At 46.3% G+C, this 20247-nt stretch overlaps 1 protein-coding gene across 1 annotated transcript in view; it reads right to left on the bottom strand.

Moving 5' to 3' along the window:
* Positions 1-20247, bottom strand: part of WRN (WRN RecQ like helicase) — a 442993-nt gene that overhangs the window by 92384 nt on the left and 330362 nt on the right. Inside the window, 1 exon segment of the mRNA XM_030194495.1 lies at positions 8707-8821. Within this exon segment, the coding sequence (XP_030050355.1) occupies positions 8707-8821 (115 nt within the window).

Below are 20247 nucleotides of genomic sequence, written 5' to 3'. Positions count from 1 at the left end.
GCAGGCTTAAAAAGTGATCTGCTGGAGTTTTGTCTGCAGAGGGTGGATCTGGGGCTGGAGGGACTTGCAGCATTCCAGGAGTGTATGGCCAATGGGAGCGGGAGGTTCCAGGGATGACCACTAGAATTGTATCTTGGAACGTAGGTGGTATCAGTTCTCCAATCAAAAGATCCAAGATTCTTTCAGCACTTAAGAGACACAGAGCTGATATTGCATGTTTGCAGGAAACACGCCTCACAGACTTAGAACACTCTAAGCTGCAAAAATATTGGGTGGGGGAGGTATTTGCGGCGTCATCCCAGAGACGTAAAGGAGGGGTGGTGGTGCTGTTTCGAAAGGGGCTCCCATATAAAGCAGCTGTAATTGACAAAGGGGCCCAGGGGGATCACATATTGCTAAAAATATGGTTGTCTGGTAGAGTCATTTTGCTATTGGTCCTCTATGGACCTAACAACCATAATCCGGCCTTCCTTACCAACTTAGCTGGGAAATGCCTACAGAGTAATAGTGGGGATTTGATTGTAGTGGGAGACTTTAATGCGGTCTTGGACCCGAGGCAGGATTGCTCCAGTGCAAAAGATTCTCAGTACAGAGGAACGCGGGCCAAAGAATTTCAGACATTTAATAGAACCCTCGACCTGGTAGACCCGTGGAGGATATTCCACCCTGGAGAGAAAGATTACACGCACAGGTCGAGGGCCCATGGCACAATTGCCAGAATTGACTATATTCTGTTTGCTCGCTCCTTATTCCACCTAGTAGCTGCAGCATCTATAGGCCCAGAGGAAGTAGCAGATCATGCTATGGTGTGGTTAGACCTTGTTAACTCTGCGGCGGCTGGGGGAGGTAGGGGGTGGAGATACCCAGTGGGCCTCCACCAAGATTTACAATTACGGGCGCACGTACAACAAAGTTGGGAACACTAAATAGAATATAATCACTGGCATGCTGTTCATCAGCCTGAGTTGTTCTGGATGGCTCGAAGGCGGTCCTGCGGGGTGCCATTATAGCCTACTGTAGTATGAAAATAGGAAGAAGGCGGCAGGCATCCTGAATTTGGAGCGCCAGTTGCAAAAGGCAAAAAGAATACCTCTTCACCACCCCACACCAGTTAACTTAGAGAATCTAAAAGCCACCCAGGCGGCGTTAAATAGCTTATTACATGAAAAGGAGATGAAGTCTGCCCTGTTTTACAAATATAAGTTGCAGAGGTTTGGTAACCGGGCAGGCAGAATGTTAGGTAGGCTGATTAGAAATTCGGGAGCCCCAAGGACAGTGACTGCACTGAGAGATGCAAAAGGGAACCTAATAACAGATAGTCGAAAGATCGGGCAGGCCTTTACAGAGTACTTTAAAACATTATATAAATCCAGGGTGACTCCCTCGGCACAAGAGATGCAGGAACATCTGACCCAGATTGGGCTCCCAAGACTAACAGGGGAGCAATTGGAGAACCTGAACAAACCGATAACAATGTTAGAACTGCAAGGTGTGATTAAAAAGTTAAAGCTTTGGTCTGCCCCAGGCCCAGATGGATTTTCAGGGGAGTATTATAAAATACTGTCAGGGGAGGCCCTAGCATCTTTACTGGAATATTATCAGGAGGTGGTGGGGAAAAAAGAATTTCCGAGGCATGCCAACTCAGCGCTCATAACCTTAATCCCCAAGCCAGGGAAGCCTTTGGATAATGTTGAATCTTACCGACCAATTTCATTGCTAAACGTTGACACTAAAATATTGGCAAAGCTGATGGCTGAGCGTTTGGCAGAATATCTACCATTCCTGATACGTCAAGAGCAGGTTGGGTTTGTTAGGGGCCACCATTCGGTTCATAATATCAGGAAGACCTTGATGGCTATGGCGGCCAGCCAACAGCTTGGGGCCTCCACCCTGCTCTTGAGTTTAGATGCCGAAAAGGCTTTTGACCAGGTGGGGTGGGAGTTCATGTACCAGACCCTGGCTGCCATGGGTATAGAGGGGTGGTTCACGCATGCAGTTCAGGCACTTTATTGTCAACCTAAAGCTGGAGTGTTTGTAAATGGAGTCAGAGAGCCAGAGTTCCAAATATACCGGGGTACACGACAGGGTTGTCCCTTGTCCCCCTTATTATTTATATTGTCCTTGGAACCGTTGCTGCGGAAGGTCTCCTCAGCCCCAGACCTCCAGGGGGTTAATCTGGCAGGAAAGGATATTAGGATTCTAGCTTATGCAGATGATTTATTAGTAATTTTGAGAGAGCCCGCTAAGACTTTAACAAATTTGCTGCAGTTAATTGAGCAGTACGGGAGATACTCTGGGTTTCGTTTAAATTTACATAAATCTATAGCCCTACCGGTGTTGTCAGAAGAACCAATAACCTGGCTGGGGAGCTTCCCCATCCAATGGACACAGACCTCCTTGAAATACTTGGGAATCACCATCACTAGGGATTTATCACAACTATATGCGCAAAATGTGCAGAGATTATTGCGAGACATTAATAGACAGTTGGAGGCCTGGGGGCCGTTGCCACTTTCTCTGATGGGAAGGATTGCGCTGTTCAACATGGTTATGGCCCCCAGATGGCTCTACACATTTCAGTCACTCCCATTGTTTCTAAAAAAATCTGATGAGCAGAAGCTGATAAAAATGGTGCAAAAATTTTTATGGAAGAAGAAAAGGCCACGTCTGTCATATTACGCATTAAGTGTTCCAGTGGAGTATGGAGGCCTGGGACTATTAAATATCAAGTATATGACAGTGGCAAGCGGAATGCGACATATCAATGACTGGTTCCGTGGAACCCAGGAATATACAGCCACTTCCATAGAAATGCATCTGTATCTCGAAACACATTTTAGTAACTACCTGCATACAGCAGGGCCTCCCTTGCCATATATACTGCAAAATACAGGAATTTTGAGGTCGGCGAAAGCTGTATGGCAATGGGTCTGTAAATTGCATCAATTCTCTGCAAAAACTACCCCGTTTCTATCGATTTGTGAAAACCCTGCTTTTCCACCAGGCATTTTATATCCAGTTTTCCAAAGGTGGAAGCAGAAAGGGATGATATACTTATTGCATGTAGTCTCTCTAGAAGGACGGATAAAGTCATTCCAGGAGCTCCAGGCGGAATTTGGTCTGCCCCCTTCGGACGAGTTTCACTACAGTCAGTTAAAGCACTATATCCAGTCCTTGCCCTGGGAGGATTTAGCGGAAGACATTCAGGAAGAACTGGCCTCAGCATTTTCCTTAGCAGCGCAACAGCAAGTGCCGCTCAAGTTTTACCATAGGCACATTAGAGACACAGTGCAAGAACCTGATTATGTCAAGTTGTTATCCCAGTGGAAGCAGGACATTCCGATGGATTTTACAATATCTCAGTTGAAAACCCATGTTTTGACTTTAAGGAAACACACTTCTATGGTTTCGCACTGGGAAACTCAGTACAAAGTGGCACTTAGACTGTACATTCCTCCTAGGAGGGCTTTCCATATGGGGATCTCTCCGTGGGGGGGGGGGGGGAGTGCACCAAATGTAAGGAACCTGGAGCTTCTCTGGGGCATATGCTCTGGAGGTGCAGGGGCATTGTCAACTATTGGAAGCAGTTAATACACTATGTGTCTCATATTTGGCAGACCAGGTGGAAATATGACCCAGGTTTGTTGCTGGGCCACACTGTACTCGTCCGACCAATACCGAAAGGATTTACAGCTTTTGTGCACAAGACCATAGTAGTTGCCATGCAAGTGATCCTGTCTGAGTGGGTATCCTATAATTATCCATCCTATTCCCAGTGGCGGACTCGTATGATCCTGCTGTTGAGAGTCGAAAGGATGGGGGTGCATGACTTTAACTCTGGACCTGGTCTGCGGTTTCTAGATACTTGGCACCCATTATTAGGTACACTGATCCCAGCTGCCAGGAGTAGGTTGCTGAACTTTTAATAGTTTCCCAGGCAATGCATAAAGAAGGGTTGGGGGAGGGGGAGGATTTTAAAAAGGGAGGGAGGGACTTTTGGTAAATTGGGGGGGGGGGAGGGAGGAAGGGAGGGGTGGTAGGGGGTTGTCTGGGGAGGTAGGGGAATTTATTAAAAAACTGTATTACGTTGTGGACATGGTTGATGTTTTTTGTTCCTGTTGTGATATAGACTTACAAATCTGTGTGTACAATATCGCTTAGTATTTTTTTGTACAGGATAATTTGTCTTCAATAAAAAAGATAAACCATAAAAAATACTTATGTGAAATTTTGAAATACTCATCAAATGATATTCCGTCTTTGGCTAAGGTTTATTATCTTCCTTCTGGTTCCTCTAAAAATAACCCAAGTAACAGACCCTTGAAAGAGGAAGATAAGGGTAATCTTGTTCAGAATGAAGCATTGAATAACGTGGGAGTAGAAGAAATGGTTCCTGATATAAATGATTTGACTGCCTTTCTTGAGCAAACAACAACTGAAGTGATTGATACGTCAACCTTGTTAGTGATGTTTGTATTTGAACAAGATCTGTAGGACTTGAGGCTATATTTCAAGAAATCTAAAGATCTTTTTTCGATCAGAAAATATAGATGTACCCTGATGTTGCTAAAAAGATACAAGACAGGCGTAAATGTTTCTTTGTACTTAGACAACAAATTAAGGACATTAGTACTTCATTTTTATTATCATATCTAGAGAATGACACGGGGAAGGGGAACCACAGCAACCGCGGGGATAGGGACAGAGCTCATGGGGACGGGGAAGGGGCAGGTCCCATGGGGATGGGGACAAACTTTTTCCCCGTGTCATTTTCTAGTTGGAAGGGTATAGGGTGGTGGTGGGAAGGAGGGTTATTATAGCTGCTCATTGTTATTATTGTTTTCTATTTGTAATTCTTACAGAACAGTTGCACAGCATATTGTTCCTTTTTATACTTTAATAAAAAGATTTAAATATAAAATCATAAGTGTTCAAGGCTTCTGTAGATGAGGACAGAAACCCCATGGACAGGGACGGGGCGAGGATGGAGACAGGGCCTGCGGGGATGGGGCGTGGACGGAGATAGAACCCATGGGGACAGGGTGGGGACGGAGACAGAACCCACGGAGACGGGGCGGGGACGGAGACAGAACCCACGGGGACGGGGCGGGGACGGAGACAGAACCCACGGGGACGGGGCGGGGACGGAGACAGAACCCACGGGGACGGGGCGGGGACGGAGACAGAACCCACGGGGACAGGGCGGGGACAAACTTTGTCCCTGTGTCATTCTCTAATCATATCCTTGCAAGTGTTTAATAAAATATCTCAGTGTTAAATGTTTTTTATGAACCATCTCAGTTGAAGTCTTTTTTTGGACTTGAAATGGATCTCCATAGTTCAGAATAAGAGCAAGTGAAGCAATAAGTTTCTAAGAGTGGTAGGATTTCATGTATGGCCTATTCCACTTAATTTGTTTATTCTTCTTATGTATCTCCAATATTAGTTTAATAACTCTGCTCCACTATTTTGTGGTCTGATGAACAGATTTTTCCTAATTTAAAGTTTGAAATCTTGTTTCTAGAACAGTATGTGCTGTTTTCCTTTTACAAGTGTAATTTGTTTGTGTAATAATTGTCAAACATATCAGTAAATAAATAAATTTTTTTAAAGGATTCCAGGAGTGATCTGGGAAATTACAGACTAGTAAACCTGACTTCAGTGCCAGGGAAAATAGTGGAAATTATTATAAAGAAAAAAATTACAGAACACATAGACAAACATGTTTTAATGGTATAGAGTCAGCATGGATTCAGCGAAGGGAATCTTGCCTCACCAATTTGCTTCATTTCTTTGAAGCTGTAAATAAACATGTGGATAAAAGTGAATCGGTTGATGTAGTGTATCTGTATTTTCTGAAAGCTTTTGACAAAGCTTATCATGAGAGACTCCTGAGAAAATTAAAAAGTCAAGGGATAGGAGGCAATGTCCTTCTATGGATTAGGAATTGGTTATTGGATAGAAAACAGAGGGTAGGGTTAAATGGACATTTTTCTCAACAGAGAAGGGTGAATAGTGGAGTGCCACAGGGATCTATACTGGGACCAGTGGTATTTAACATATCTATAAATGATCTGGAAAACGAATGACAAGTGATGTGATTAAATTTGGGGTGACACAAAAATATTCAAAGTTGTCAAAACACATGTAGATTGTGAAAAATTGCAGGAAGACCTTACGAAACTGAAAGACTGGGCATCCAAATGGCAGATGAAATTTAATGTGGACAAACGCAAAGTGATGCACAATGGGAAGAATAATCTGAATCATAGTTACCTAATGATAGGGTCTGCCTTAGGACTCAGCATTCAAGAAAAAGATCTAGGTGTCATTGTAGACAATACGCTGAAATCTTCTGCCCAGTGGCCAAAAAAGGAAACAGGATGTTAGGAATTATTAGGAAAGTGATGCAAAATAAGACCAAGAATATTATGATGCCTCTGTATCGCTCCATGATGCGACCTCAACTTGAGAATTGTGTTTAATTCTGGTCGCCATATCTCAAAAAAGATATAGCAGACTTAGAAAAGGTTCACAGAAGAGCAACTAAATGAATAAAGGGGATGGAACTACTCCCATATGAGGAAAGGCTGAAGAGGTTAGGGCTCTTCAGCTTGGAAAAGAGACGGCTGAGGGGGGATATGATTGAGGTCTACAAAATTCTGAGTGGTGTAGAATGGGTAGAAGTGAATTGATTTTTCACTCTTTCAAAAAGTACAAAGACCAGGGGACACTCGATGAAACTACATGGAAACTTTTAAAACAAATAGAAGGAAATATTTTTACATTCAAAGAATAGTTAAGCCCTGGAACTCGCTGCTGGAGGATACGGTAACAGCAGTTTGCGTATCTGGGTTAAAAAAAGGTTTGGACAAGTTTCTGGAGGAAAAGTTCATAGTCTGCTATTGAGACAGACATGGAGAAGCCACTGCTTGCCCTAGGATTGGTAGCATGGAATGTTGCCACTATTTGGGTTTCTGCCAGGTACTTGTGACCTGGGGCTTGCACACTGTTGGAATCAGCGTACTGGGCTAGATGGACCAGGACCATTGGTCTGACCCAGTATGGCAATTCTTATGTTCTTATGTCCATTTGTGAGGGGTTCAGATGTGCCTTCACCTCTCTCTCCTTTTGTTTTCAGATTTAAAGATGGACTAGTGGGGCTTTTAGTGTTTCCTTCATTCTTCCTCAAAATGTCCACACTACCTGTTGAACCCAGACTTCAAAAAGTAGGAAAATGCTATACTAGGAAAATAACATCCTCTTTGAGAAAAAAAAAAGTCTTTTTAGTTGTAATACATTTCAACAGCCAATAAAAATATGTTGCTGATCTGGGAGGTATTTATGTACAAAGCCATCACTATTTATTTATTTATTTGCTGCACTTGTATCCCACATTTTCCCACCTAGTTGCAGGCTCAATGTGGCTTACAAAATGTTATAGCAACATGTACACATTATAGGATAAGAATGTCAAAATATAGATACAGATGGGTACATAGAATATCAAAGCAATCATATTAATGAAATAATAATTTTACAATTATTACAAATAAGAGTGCATAAGTAATCATATTGGATTGGAAGTGGATTAAAAGATCAACATAACATAATGATATCAGGACAAGATATAATATTCAGTCGTGAGGATGTAATTAGGATGAACAGATAGGAGGGTTCCTTAATAGTTGTGATTGGAATAATTAGGAAGTCAGATCGTTATGGGGAATCTTTATTGTACGCCTTTTTGAATAAGTAGGTCTTTAATAACTTTTGGAAGGTTGTCAGGTCGTGTGTTGTTTTTATGGCAATCGGTAATTCATTCCATAGTTGCGTGCAGGTGTATGAGAAACTGGATGTATGTACAGACTTGTTTGTAAGTCCTCTGCAATTGGGATAATGAAGGTTTAAAAGCAGGTGCATGATGAACTTTTATTTTATTTTATACTATGGGTATAAAAGATGTTTGTTTATGTTTATTTTAATTTGTTCCCTCGCCTTTATTATTCACATGCACACGCCCTTACACACACTAAATAAAAATGGAGTAAAATTTACAAAAGCAAAAAGGGGAGTACTAACATTGCAATTGGTAGAACTACAATCAGAAAAGATTAAACATGAAAAATGAGTGTCAATCTGGGCCGGGGGGGGGGGGGGGGGAGGGCAAAATTCCCCAGGCCCGGGCCTCCAAGGGGTGCCCGGCGCTGGGGTCTGTCTCTCTCTCTCCTGTTGGGACCCGAGTGATCGTGTCCTGACAGGAGCAGGAGAGAGAAAACTCCGGTGCCGGGTCCCCCTTGGAGGCTGGAGAGGACCTGGAGCTTCCTCCAGTGTTGCTCTTCTGTCCATTGCTGAGCGGCTGCTTTTCCTCTCAGGCACGCATGCTCAGTTTTGAAACCAAGAATGCCCTGAGAGGAAAAGCAGACAGAGGAGAAGGCAGTCAGCGATGGAGGAAGACGTCTTCTGCTGGCGGGGGTGGCAGTTATTAGGGAGGGAGACAGATGGGAGTGGCAGCGATCAGTGAAGGGGTGGCAGCGATCGGGGGACAGCAGACCTGCCCCGGGCCCGGTTAGTCTCTCAGCAGCCCTGGTGTCAATATTTTATTTTATTTTATACTATATACAAATATTAAACTGAGGGTTTAGTCTGTTATACTTTTTAAATGTTTTGGGGTTTTTTTTATTTGTTTCGGAGTACCAAACTTACCGGCATATCATTAGAAAGACAGAACTCCTTGATAACTTCTAAAAGAGGAGCCAACATGGAAGACTTTGCTTCGGACACCCCATCAATTCTTTTCATATTTTCAACAGTTGTAGGTCTGTCGCAGATGTGCATAGGGAGAGAAAACAAAGGACAAGATAGATATGAATGCTTCCTGGTTTCAGTTTCCCTTTGTTTCAGGGGCATTGCCTTTGTTGCATATGCTGGGATGATCACAGGGCAGTGTGTGTGAGATCATTCCAGGACACTGTGGGGCTCATTTTCAAAGCACGTAGCCTTCCAAAGTTCCATAGAAACCTATGGAACTTTGGAAGGCTAAGTGCTTTGAAAATATGCCTCTGTGTAACCCAACCCCGCTGTCAGGGTTTCAGGGTAGAATAGAGCATAAAACTAGTAATCAACATAAACAAAATGTTTTCACGTTTTTAACACTGGTTCTTATCTGATGCTATTACTAGTGTAAAAGAACAGACAATATTGCTTAAAAATTACTTTTTTAAGGTGCCCTTGAAATCCTACCATGTTATCAAGTAAAGCGAATGCTACATACCTGTAGAAGGTATTCTCCGAGGACAGCAGGCTGATTGTTCTCACTGATGGGTGACGTCCATGGCAGCCCCTCCAATCGGAAACTTCACTAGCAAAGGCCTTTGCTAGTCCTCGCGCGCCCATGCGCACCGCGCATGCGCGGCCGTCTTCCCGCCCGAACCGGCTCGTGTTCGTCAGTCCCGTATGTAGCAAGACAAAGACAAGGGAAGACACAACTCCAAAGGGGAGGCGGGCGGGTTTGTGAGAACAATCAGCCTGCTGTCCTCGGAGAATACCTTCTACAGGTATGTAGCATTCGCTTTCTCCGAGGACAAGCAGGCTGCTTGTTCTCACTGATGGGGTATCCCTAGCCCCCAGGCTCACTCAAAACAACAACCATGGTCAATTGGGCCTCGCAACGGCGAGGACATAACTGAGATTGACCTAAAAAATTTACCAACTAACTGAGAGTGCAGCCTGGAACAGAACAAACAGGGCCCTCGGGGGGTGGAGTTGGATCCTAAAGCCCAAACAGGTTCTGAAGAACTGACTGCCCGAACCGACTGTCGCGTCGGGTATCCTGCTGCAGGCAGTAATGAGATGTGAATGTGTGGACAGATGACCACGTCGCAGCTTTGCAAATTTCTTCAATAGAGGCTGACTTCAAGTGGGCTACCGACGCAGCCATGGCTCTAACATTATGAGCCGTGACATGACCCTCAAGAGCTAGCCCAGCCTGGGCGTAAGTGAAGGAAATGCAATCTGCTAGCCAATTGGATATGGTGCGTTTCCCCACAGCCACTCCCCTCCTATTGGGATCAAAAGAAACAAACAATTGGGCGGACTGTCTGTTGGGCTGTGTCCGCTCCAGATAGAAGGCCAATGCTCTCTTGCAGTCCAATGTGTGCAGCTGACGTTCAGCAGGGCAGGAATGAGGACGGGGAAAGAATGTTGGCAAGACAATTGACTGGTTCAGATGGAACTCCGACACAACCTTTGGCAGGAACTTAGGGTGAGTGCGGAGGACTACTCTGTTATGATGAAATTTGGTGTAAGGGGCCTGGGCTACCAGGGCCTGAAGCTCACTGACTCTACGAGCTGAAGTAACTGCCACCAAGAAAATGACCTTCCAGGTCAAATACTTCAGATGGCAGGAATTCAGTGGCTCAAAAGGAGGTTTCATCAGCTGGGTGAGAACGACATTGAGATCCCATGACACTGTAGGAGGCTTGACAGGGGGCTTTGACAAAAGCAAACCTCTCATGAAGCGAACAACTAAAGGCTGTCCTGAGATCGGCTTACCTTCCACACGGTAATGGTTTGCACTGATTGCACTAAGGTGAACCCTTACGGAGTTGGTCTTGAGACCAGACTCAGACAAGTGCAGAAGGTATTCAAGCAGGGTCTGTGTAGGACAAGAGCGAGGATCTAGGGCCTTGCTGTCACACCAGACGGCAAACCTCCTCCACAGAAAGAAGTAACTCCTCTTGGTGGAATCTTTCCTGGAAGCAAGCAAGATACGGGAGACACCCTCTGACAGACCCAAAGAGGCAAAGTCTACGCTCTCAACATCCAGGCCGTGAGAGCCAGGGACCGGAGGTTGGGATGCAGAAGCGCCCCTTCGTCCTGTGTGATGAGGGTCGGAAAACACTCCAATCTCCACGGTTCTTCGGAGGACAACTCCAGAAGGAGAGAGAACCAGATCTGACGCGGCCAAAAAGGAGCAATCAGAATCATGGTGCCTCGGTCTTGCTTGAGTTTCAACAAAGTCTTCCCCACCAGAGGTATGGGAGGATAAGCATACAGCAGACCCTCCCCCCAGTCCAGGAGGAAGGCATCCGATGCCAGTCTGCCGTGGGCCTGAAGCCTGGAACAGAACTGAGGGACTTTGTGGTTGGCTCGAGATGCGAAGAGATCTACCAAGGGGGTGCCCCACACCTGGAAGATCTGGCGCACTATACGGGAATTGAGCGACCACTCGTGAGGTTGCATAATCCTGCTCAACCTGTCGGCCAGACTGTTGTTTACGCCTGCCAGATATGTGGCTTGGAGCACCATGCCGTGACGGCGAGCCCACAGCCACATGCTGACGGCTTCCTGACACAGGGGGCGAGATCCGATGCCCCCCTGCTTGTTGACGTAGTACATGGCAACCTGGTTGTCTGTCTGAATTTGGATAATTTGGTGGGACAGCCGATCTCTGAAAGCCTTCAGAGCGTTCCAGATCGCTTGTAACTCCAGAAGATTGATCTGCAGATCGCGTTCCTGGAGGGACCAGCTTCCTTGGGTGTGAAGCCCCTCGACATGAGCTCCCCACCCCAGGAGAGACGCATCCGTGGTCAGCACTTTTTGAGGCTGAGGAATTTGGAAGGGACGTCCCAGAGTCAGATTGGACCAAATCGTCCACCAATACAGGGATTCGAGAAAACTCGTGGACAGGTGGATTACGTCTTCTAGATCCCCAGCAGCCTGGAACCACTGGGAAGCTAGGGTCCATTGAGCAGATCTCATGTGAAGGCGGGCCATGGGAGTCACATGAACTGTGGAGGCCATGTGGCCCAGCAATCTCAACATCTGCCGAGCTGTGATCTGCTGGGACGCTCGCACCCGCGAGACGAGGGACAACAAGTTGTTGGCTCTCGTCTCTGGGAGATAGGCGCGAGCCGTCCGAGAATCCAGCAGAGCTCCTATGAATTCGAGTCTCTGCACTGGGAGAAGATGGGACTTTGGATAATTTATCACAAACCCCAGTAGCTCCAGGAGGCGAATAGTCATCTGCATGGACTGCAGGGCTCCTGCCTCGGATGTGTTCTTCACCAGCCAATCGTCGAGATATGGGAACACGTGCACCCCCAGCCTGCGAAGTGCCGCTGCTACTACAGCCAAGCACTTTGTGAACACCCTGGGCGCAGAGGCGAGCCCAAAGGGTAGCACACAGTACTGGAAGTGACGTGTGCCCAGCTGAAATCGCAGATACTGCCTGTGAGCTGGCAGTATCGGGATGTGTGTATAGGCATCCTTCAAGTCCAGAGAGCATAGCCAATCGTTTTGCTGAATCATGGGGAGAAGGGTGCCCAGGGAAAGTATCCTGAACTTTTCTTTGACCAGATATTTGTTCAGGGCCCTTAGGTCTAGGATGGGACGCATCCCCCCTGTTTTCTTTTCCACAAGGAAGTACCTGGAATAGAATCCCAGCCCTTCTTGCCCGGATGGCACGGGCTTGACCGCATTGGCGCTGAGAAGGGCGGAGAGTTCCTCTGCAAGTACCTGCTTGTGCTGGAAGCTGTAAGACTGAGCTCCCGGTGGACAATTTGGAGGTTTTGAGGCCAAATTGAGGGTGTATCCTTGCCGGACTATTTGGAGAACCCACTGATCGGAGATTATGAGAGGCCACCTTTGGTGAAAAGCTTTCAACCTCCCTCCGACTGGCAGGTCGCCCGGCACTGACACTTGGATGTCGGCTATGCTCTGCTGGAGCCAGTCAAAAGCTCGTCCCTTGCTTTTGCTGGGGAGCCGAGGGGCCTTGCTGAGGCGCACGCTGCTGACGAGAGCGAGCGCGCTGGGGCTTAGCCTGGGCCGCAGGCTGTCGTGAAGGAGGATTGTACCTACGCTTGCCAGAAGAGTAGGGAACAGTCTTCCTTCCCCAAAAAAATCTTCTACCTGTAGAGGTAGAGGCTGAAGGCTGCCGGCGGGAGAACTTGTCGAATGCGGTGTCCCGCTGGTGGAGCTGCTCTACCACCTGTTCGACTTTCTCTCTAAAGATATTATCCGCACGGCAATGCGAGTCCGCAATCCGCTGCTGGATTCTATTCTCCAGGTCGGAGGCACGCAGCCATGAGAGCCTGCGCATCACCACACCTTGAGCAGCGGCCCTGGACGCAACATCAAAGGTGTCATACACCCCTCTGGCCAGGAATTTTCTGCACGCCTTCAGCTGCCTGACCACCTCCTGAAAAGGCTTGGCTTGCTCAGGGGGGAGCGCATCAACCAAGCCCGCCAACTGCCGCACATTGTTCCGCATGTGTATGCTCGTGTAGAGCTGGTAGGACTGAATTTTGGCCACGAGCATAGAGGAATGGTAGGCCTTCCTCCCAAAGGAGTCTAAGGTTCTAGAGTCTTTGCCCGGGGGCGCCGAAGCATGCTCTCTAGAACTCTTAGCCTTCTTTAGGGCCAGATCCACAACTCCAGAGTCATGAGGCAACTGAGTGCGCATCAGCTCTGGGTCCCCATGGATCCGGTACTGGGACTCGATCTTCTTGGGAATGTGGGGATTAGTTAAAGGCTTGGTCCAGTTCGCCAGCAATGTCTTTTTTAGGACATGGTGCATGGGTACAGTGGACGCTTCCTTAGGTGGAGAAGGATAGTCCAGGAGCTCAAACATTTCAGCCCTGGGCTCATCCTCCACAACCACCGGGAAGGGGATGGCCGTAGACATCTCCCGGACAAAGGAAGCAAAAGACAGACTCTCGGGAGGAGAAAGCTGTCTCTCAGGAGAGGGAGTGGGATCGGAAGGAAGACCTTCAGACTCCTCGTCAGAGAAATATCTGGGGTCTTCTTCCTCTTCCCACGAGGCCTCACCCTCGGTGTCAGACACAAGTTCACGGACCTGTGTCTGCAACCTCGCCCGACTCGACTCTGTGGCGCCACGTCCACGATGGGGGCGTCGAGAGGTAGACTCCCTCGCCCGCATCGGCGAAGCTTCCTCCGCCGACGTAGTCGGGGAGCCTTCCTGGGAGGCGACGGCAGCCGGTACTGCACGCGGCACCGACGTCGTAGACCTCACCTCGGGCGATGGGCCAGCCGGCGCCACGCTCGACGGTACCGGTGGCGCAAGCACCGCCGGTACCGGAGGGGTAGGGCGCAACAGCTCTCCCAGAATCTCTGGGAGAACGGCCCGGAGGCTCTCGTTCAGAGCGGCTGCAGAGAAAGGCATGGAGGTCGATGCAGGCGTCGACGTCAGAACCTGTTCCGGGCGTGGAGGCTGTTCCGGGCTGTCCAGAGTGGAGCGCATCGACACCTCCTGAACAGAGGGTGAGCGGTCCTCTCGGTGCCGATGCCTGCTGGGTGCCGACTCCCTCGGCGACCCAGAGCTCTCGGTGCCGACACGGGAAGGAGACCGATGACGATGCTTCTTCGACTTCTTGGAACGAAGCATGTCACCGGAGCTTCCCGGCACCGACGAGGAGGACGTAGAATCCAGCCGTCGCTTCCTCGGGGCCGAGGCCGAAGGAGGTCGGTCTCGGGGGGGCTGTACCGCAGGAGCCCTCAGGGTAGGTGGAGACCCACCCGAAGGCTCACCGCCACCAGCAGGGGAATGGACAGCCCTCACCTGCACTCCAGACGAAGCACCACCGTCCGACGACATCAGCCGACGAGGTCCCGGTACCACCGACGTCGATGCAGCTGTCTGATGTCTCAGCGCCGATGCAGAGGGCCGATGCCTCGATGCACTCGATGAACTGGCGGCCGAGGATGAAGCTCTGGACGCTGAAGACGTCGATGCACTCGATACCCCCGGTGCCGATGCCGACGAAGAGCCCGAGAACAAAACGTTCCACTGGGCCAATCTCGCTACCTGAGTCCGCTTTTGCAAAAGGGAACACAGACTACAGGCCTGCGGGCGGTGCCCAGCCCCCAAGCACTGAAGACACGACGCGTGCCTGTCAGTGAGCGAGATGACCCGGGCGCACTGGGTGCACTTCTTGAAGCCGCTGGGAGACTTCGATGTCATGGGCGGAAAAATCACGCCGGCGAGATCAAAAGTCGAAATGGCGGAAAAGGCACCGAAAAAACAAGGGGAAGAAAACTTCGACCCGAGGCCTAAAAGCGGCCCACCCCGACAACGAAAGAAAACTTACCGGGGCGAAAAAGCTGAAAATAGCGGGGGGAAAAAAGACCAAAGAGTCTTTTTCCACACAGAATGTTTTTTTTTTTTTTTTTTTAAACACGACGAACGCGCGAGGTCGACTTTGCGGGGCCCGACACGGCGAAAACACGACCGTACCGAGCGCGGACAAAAGAAGACTGACAAACACGAGCCGGTTCGGGCGGGAAGACGGCCGCGCATGGGCGCGTGAGGACTAGCAAAGGCCTTTGCTAGTGAAGTTTCCGATTGGAGGGGCTGCCGTGGACGTCACCCATCAGTGAGAACAAGCAGCCTGCTTGTCCTCGGAGAACTATCATTCCACTATAAATATCATGCCATGGTAGATGTGAATGGAATGTTACACCCACACAGCAACAGCAGTCTCAAGAGTTTCAGCAGCAGAAACATATCCTGTTGCAGTATATGCCGATGTTGTTCACAAAGCCAGATGAAAGTTATCAGCCCAATGTTTAAATACACGTAACACTGTGGTGTATGATCTATAAGTCCTATTCTTACCTTGCCTCACATCACTTATACCCCTCTCCTTGTAATTGCATTCCTATATTCTGTTTATGTCCTTCCTATTTAATCTTTCTTATCTAGTTATTAGCATTCTTTTTCTTCAAATAATTTAATTTGTAAATCGTTTTGCAGTTCATAAAACCTAATAAACCATAAACCATGTTTTGCAGTGGTTACTAAACATATAAGTTATAAGTACCCTACCATGAATTTTTAGCTATACTCATTCCACTCAATTGTACAGAAAGGTGGTGATATTCAGCTGCTATTTTTACAGCTAAGTAGTTAAATTTAGGCCAGCAAAAAGGCTGTCCTAAATTAAACCACTTTGCTATATGGATAGATGGTAATAATGGCTACATACATACAGTATAGCTCAGTGGTCATACGTATAATCATACATATAGTCAATACTATATGTACTGTGGCAATGAATATATATGATGACCAATAATCGATCCATATATTTAAATCCAAGGGTCTCTCTCAACGCAAAATTTCACACTGCAAATCTACTCATGCAAACTATACCACTGCACCATCACAGGGACCTGTAAGAAAAGTACATTGTGATGCAGGAAATTGGCAGCCATGATGCAGGTAATTCTATAAAATAGGCACTAACATTCATATGCCAATTACACATTTAAATGTTTTTGTTTATGACTTGAACTTGATGTATCACCTTATCTGACAGGCAGATCAAGGAAGTTCACAAAGTAAAATAATCTAAACGGAAGAATGAAAGGAATGCCAACAATTTGAATAGGTCAGAAGACTATCAACCATACAAATTAGAGAAAGAAGGAAAAAAAATACTAAAAATTAGAGACTGGGGAAAGCATATGCTCAAAGACCATTTCAAATTGAAGGTTTTTAATAAAACCTTAAAGATTGTTCTGAATGGGGTAAGGGAGCAAATCATTCCCTAACTTCGGGGCCAGAAAGGAGAAAGCAGCATTCCAGCTAGATTCATAATATGTACATCTGGGAGGCTGGAAGAACAAGGCAGTGGGTATCTAATAATTGATAAGAGCGAGTAAAGGTATAGAAATTGTCAATGAGAACAAATAGAGTGGTCTGCCTAGATAACAGGCTTTATGATCCAGGACCTTAAACGAAAAGCACGATACTTGACTGGTAGCCAATGCAGTTTGGATAACAATGGGGAGACATGATCATATCTGTAGGCATTACCATAAGAATTGTCCTACAGTGTTTTCTTTAGCATTTGCAGGTGCTTCAGCTGGTAGTGAGCTATGGCAGCACAAGCAGCATTACAATAGCCAAGTTGGGATTCTAAAAAAGCACGAACACACGAAGAGTTGAGGGTTCTAGTAGACTGCAAAGCGAATGGAGTCGGTGTAATGCCAAAAATCTGAACAAATACCAAAATCCTGAATGATTATAGCTAGAAAATTTAAGAAGATATTGAACTAAAAAGGAGAAAAAATAGAGCCCTGGGGTACTTCAAATGGTTAAAAAACAAGGGAAGGAAGGAAGGTGTGATCATTCAGAAGGAACACTTATTTAAAAGAAAGGAAAACCACTTGATCACTCTTTCCCCTCAGGTCAATCTCAGAGAAATGAGACAGGAGTACAGAGTGGTTGACCAGATTGAATGCTACAGAAAGATCTAGCCAGATAATAATAACATTTATTTATAACCTGCATTATTGTAAAAATTCTAATGAGGAATAAGTCACATGAGAAGAGCTATTTGACCACTATCTAGGGTGAAGTGACGTTCACTAAAAAGGCAGCAAGGAAGATGGTGGGGATGAGAGACAGGAGACTACCGGAAAAGAGAGGGGCAGAAAAAATTGTGGGTTGGTGGAAGCAAGGGATAAGGAAAGAAGGAAGGAGAAATTATGTCTTACCTCATAATTTTCTTTCCTTTAGTCCTACCAGACCAAACCAGATGAACAGGTAGTTGTGATCACCCACCAGCGGATGGAGACAGAAATAAAAAGTAGCTCCACGTGATCTGCCCTTTTAGAGCCTTGCACAACTGTAGAATGTTCAATATAACATTTAGTCAAGCCATGGTGCTCACATCCATAATATTAGGTAACTGAGGAAAGGAAAGTATGAACTCATTCTCAACCAGGATATGGATGAAGTTAGGCGAATCCTCTACTGACATACAAATATTTCACTAAGCCAGGAGGGGTGCACTCAGCCAGTATGTCATTGAAGAAGTTAGGCATATCTTCTACTGACAGGCAGATATTTCACTGTCAGGAGGTGCACACTCAGCCAAAAAGCAATGGAAAGAAGTAGGTATATCCTTCACAGAGAGGAAGATGCTTCACTGAGTCAGGAAGCACTTACTCAGGCACTTACTGAAAAAATAGGCACATTTTCCACTGACGTGCCATTATTGCACAGAGATATGAGGTACATGAAACAGAGCATGAAAACGAAGACTTCCAAGAAAGGAAAAATGTCTGAAAAATAAAGATACTAAAGGAAAGAAAATTATCAGGTAACACATAATTTCTCCTTACCAGACAAGTCCAAATGAATGAGATGTGTAAAAGCAGTTCCCTAAATAGGGTGGGACTACCTTCTTTAGATAACAACCCGGAAGAACAAAAAACTAGAGAAGGTCTCCCAAACATACTCCCAAACATCTGGCCTAGAATAAAATGGATTGAGACATTCAAGAAGAATAAAAGTTCCTGGGAAGGCCCTCACATGCATTCACCTAAGGCCAAGGAGTAGGAAGAGAGAGAACCATAGTGGACTACCCAAGAAAGGATGAAAGCACTAGTCTCCAAAAGGCTGACTACTCTACACAATTGCTGAACGGCAGACTTAGACCAAGGAATAGGAAGAACTTGAAACACAGGATGACAGGAGAACAGTCTGGAAAGGAGAAGCATTTGTCTATGCTTCCAGGCTAGGGAACACAGAAATAAACAAGCTGGAAACCAAGAAGCCACTAGACTGCTACTACAATCATGAGAAACGGATTCCCACATAACATCTTCAGCTGAGAACCTGCAATCCAGCTTGACTTAGATCCCATCAAAGGGGTAGACTGGCATAGAGCTGGGCGAGTAATTAAAAGTGAAAGTTGGATGAGGTAGCTCAACCACAGAGCTACATTTGCAGGTACATTCCATAAGCGGCAGGTACAGGAGTACCACATCCATCTGTGACATCTGTGCAAAAACACCTGTCATTAGAATAGATCTATGCCCCCCAGATAATTGCAACTTACCCTACAACAAGCGCCAGAGGTGCACTATAGAGTAAACAGAATGATACGTGGAATCCTGAAGAGTACCGAGCCAACGACTCGACAGCTAGGCCATATATGAAAACCCCTTCAGTTAAGCCAAGAGCAGAACTGTCATCGGAAAATCAGTGTCTGTCTGGACTTTCTTGTTTTCCCTGCAATGAAAAGCAAATAGAATAGCTGTCACATAAGTACATAAGTATTGCCACACTGGGAAAGACCAAAGGTCCATCAAGCCCAGCATCCTGTTTCCAACAGTGGCCAATCCAGGTCCCAAATACCCGGCAAGATCCCTGAAAAGCTCAATACATTTTATGATGCTTATCCCAGAAATAAGTAGTGGATTTTTAAGTCAATTTAATAATGGTCTATGGACTTTTCCTTTAGAAAGCCGTTCAAACCTTTTTAAAACCCCACTAAGCTAACTGCCCTTAGTACATTCTCTGGCAACAAATTCCAGAGTTTAATTACACGTTGAGTGAAGCAAAATTTTCTCCACCGATTCGTTTTATATTTACTACTTTGTAGCTTCATCGCGTGCCCCCCTAGTCGTAGTATTTTTGAAAAGAATAAATAAACGATTCACAGCTACCTGGTTTCACTCCACTCATTATTTTATAGACCTCTATCGTATCTCCCCTCAGCTGCCTTTTCTCCAAGCTGAAGAGCCCTAGCCGCTTCAGCCTTTCCTCATAGGAAAGTCGTCCCATCCCCTTTATCATTTTCGTCACCCTTCTCTGTACCTTTTCTAATTCCACTATATCTTTCTGGCGATGTGGTGACCAGAATTGAACACAATATTCAAGGTGCGGTCGCACCATGGACCAATACAAAGGCATTATAATGTCATCATTTTTGTTTTCCATTCCTTTCCTAATAATACCTAACAATCTATTTGCTTTCTTAGCCGCCGCAACACACTAAGCAGATGGTTTCAACTTATCACCCAAGGGAGAGCTTGCAGATCTAAACCCAACTGAGTTAATCAGCACAGCAACCAAACAGATACTTTGATAGAAGAGCTCTGGCTACAGGTGTGCCAGAGAGGCCAAGTCTGTAACTCTAAAAGAGAATGACTGCCTCCTGTGAAAACACAGACAACCCCGTCAGTAGGCAGAGTGCCGATGATATTGCAGCTAGAATAGCTGAACTCTTAGGTTGAGAACACATTTAGCATGGCCACAGCCAAGAACCAAGAGCTGACTATATGTGAATCAAAAATGGATATGGCAAATACCTCAGAGATGTGCTAAGATCAGGTGAAAGCTCAACTATGCATATCTCAAGAGATAGGACTGAACCAGCTGACCTGATCTGGACAGAGACAGAGGTGTCTAAGTCAGTCCCAAGGGAGAAG

This window comes from Microcaecilia unicolor, chromosome 2 (genome assembly GCF_901765095.1).
Source record: "Microcaecilia unicolor chromosome 2, aMicUni1.1, whole genome shotgun sequence".
Taxonomy (NCBI): Eukaryota; Metazoa; Chordata; class Amphibia; order Gymnophiona; family Siphonopidae; genus Microcaecilia; species Microcaecilia unicolor.
The sequence above is the reverse complement of the archived record's forward strand: the minus strand, read 5'-3'. Positions and strand labels throughout refer to the sequence as shown.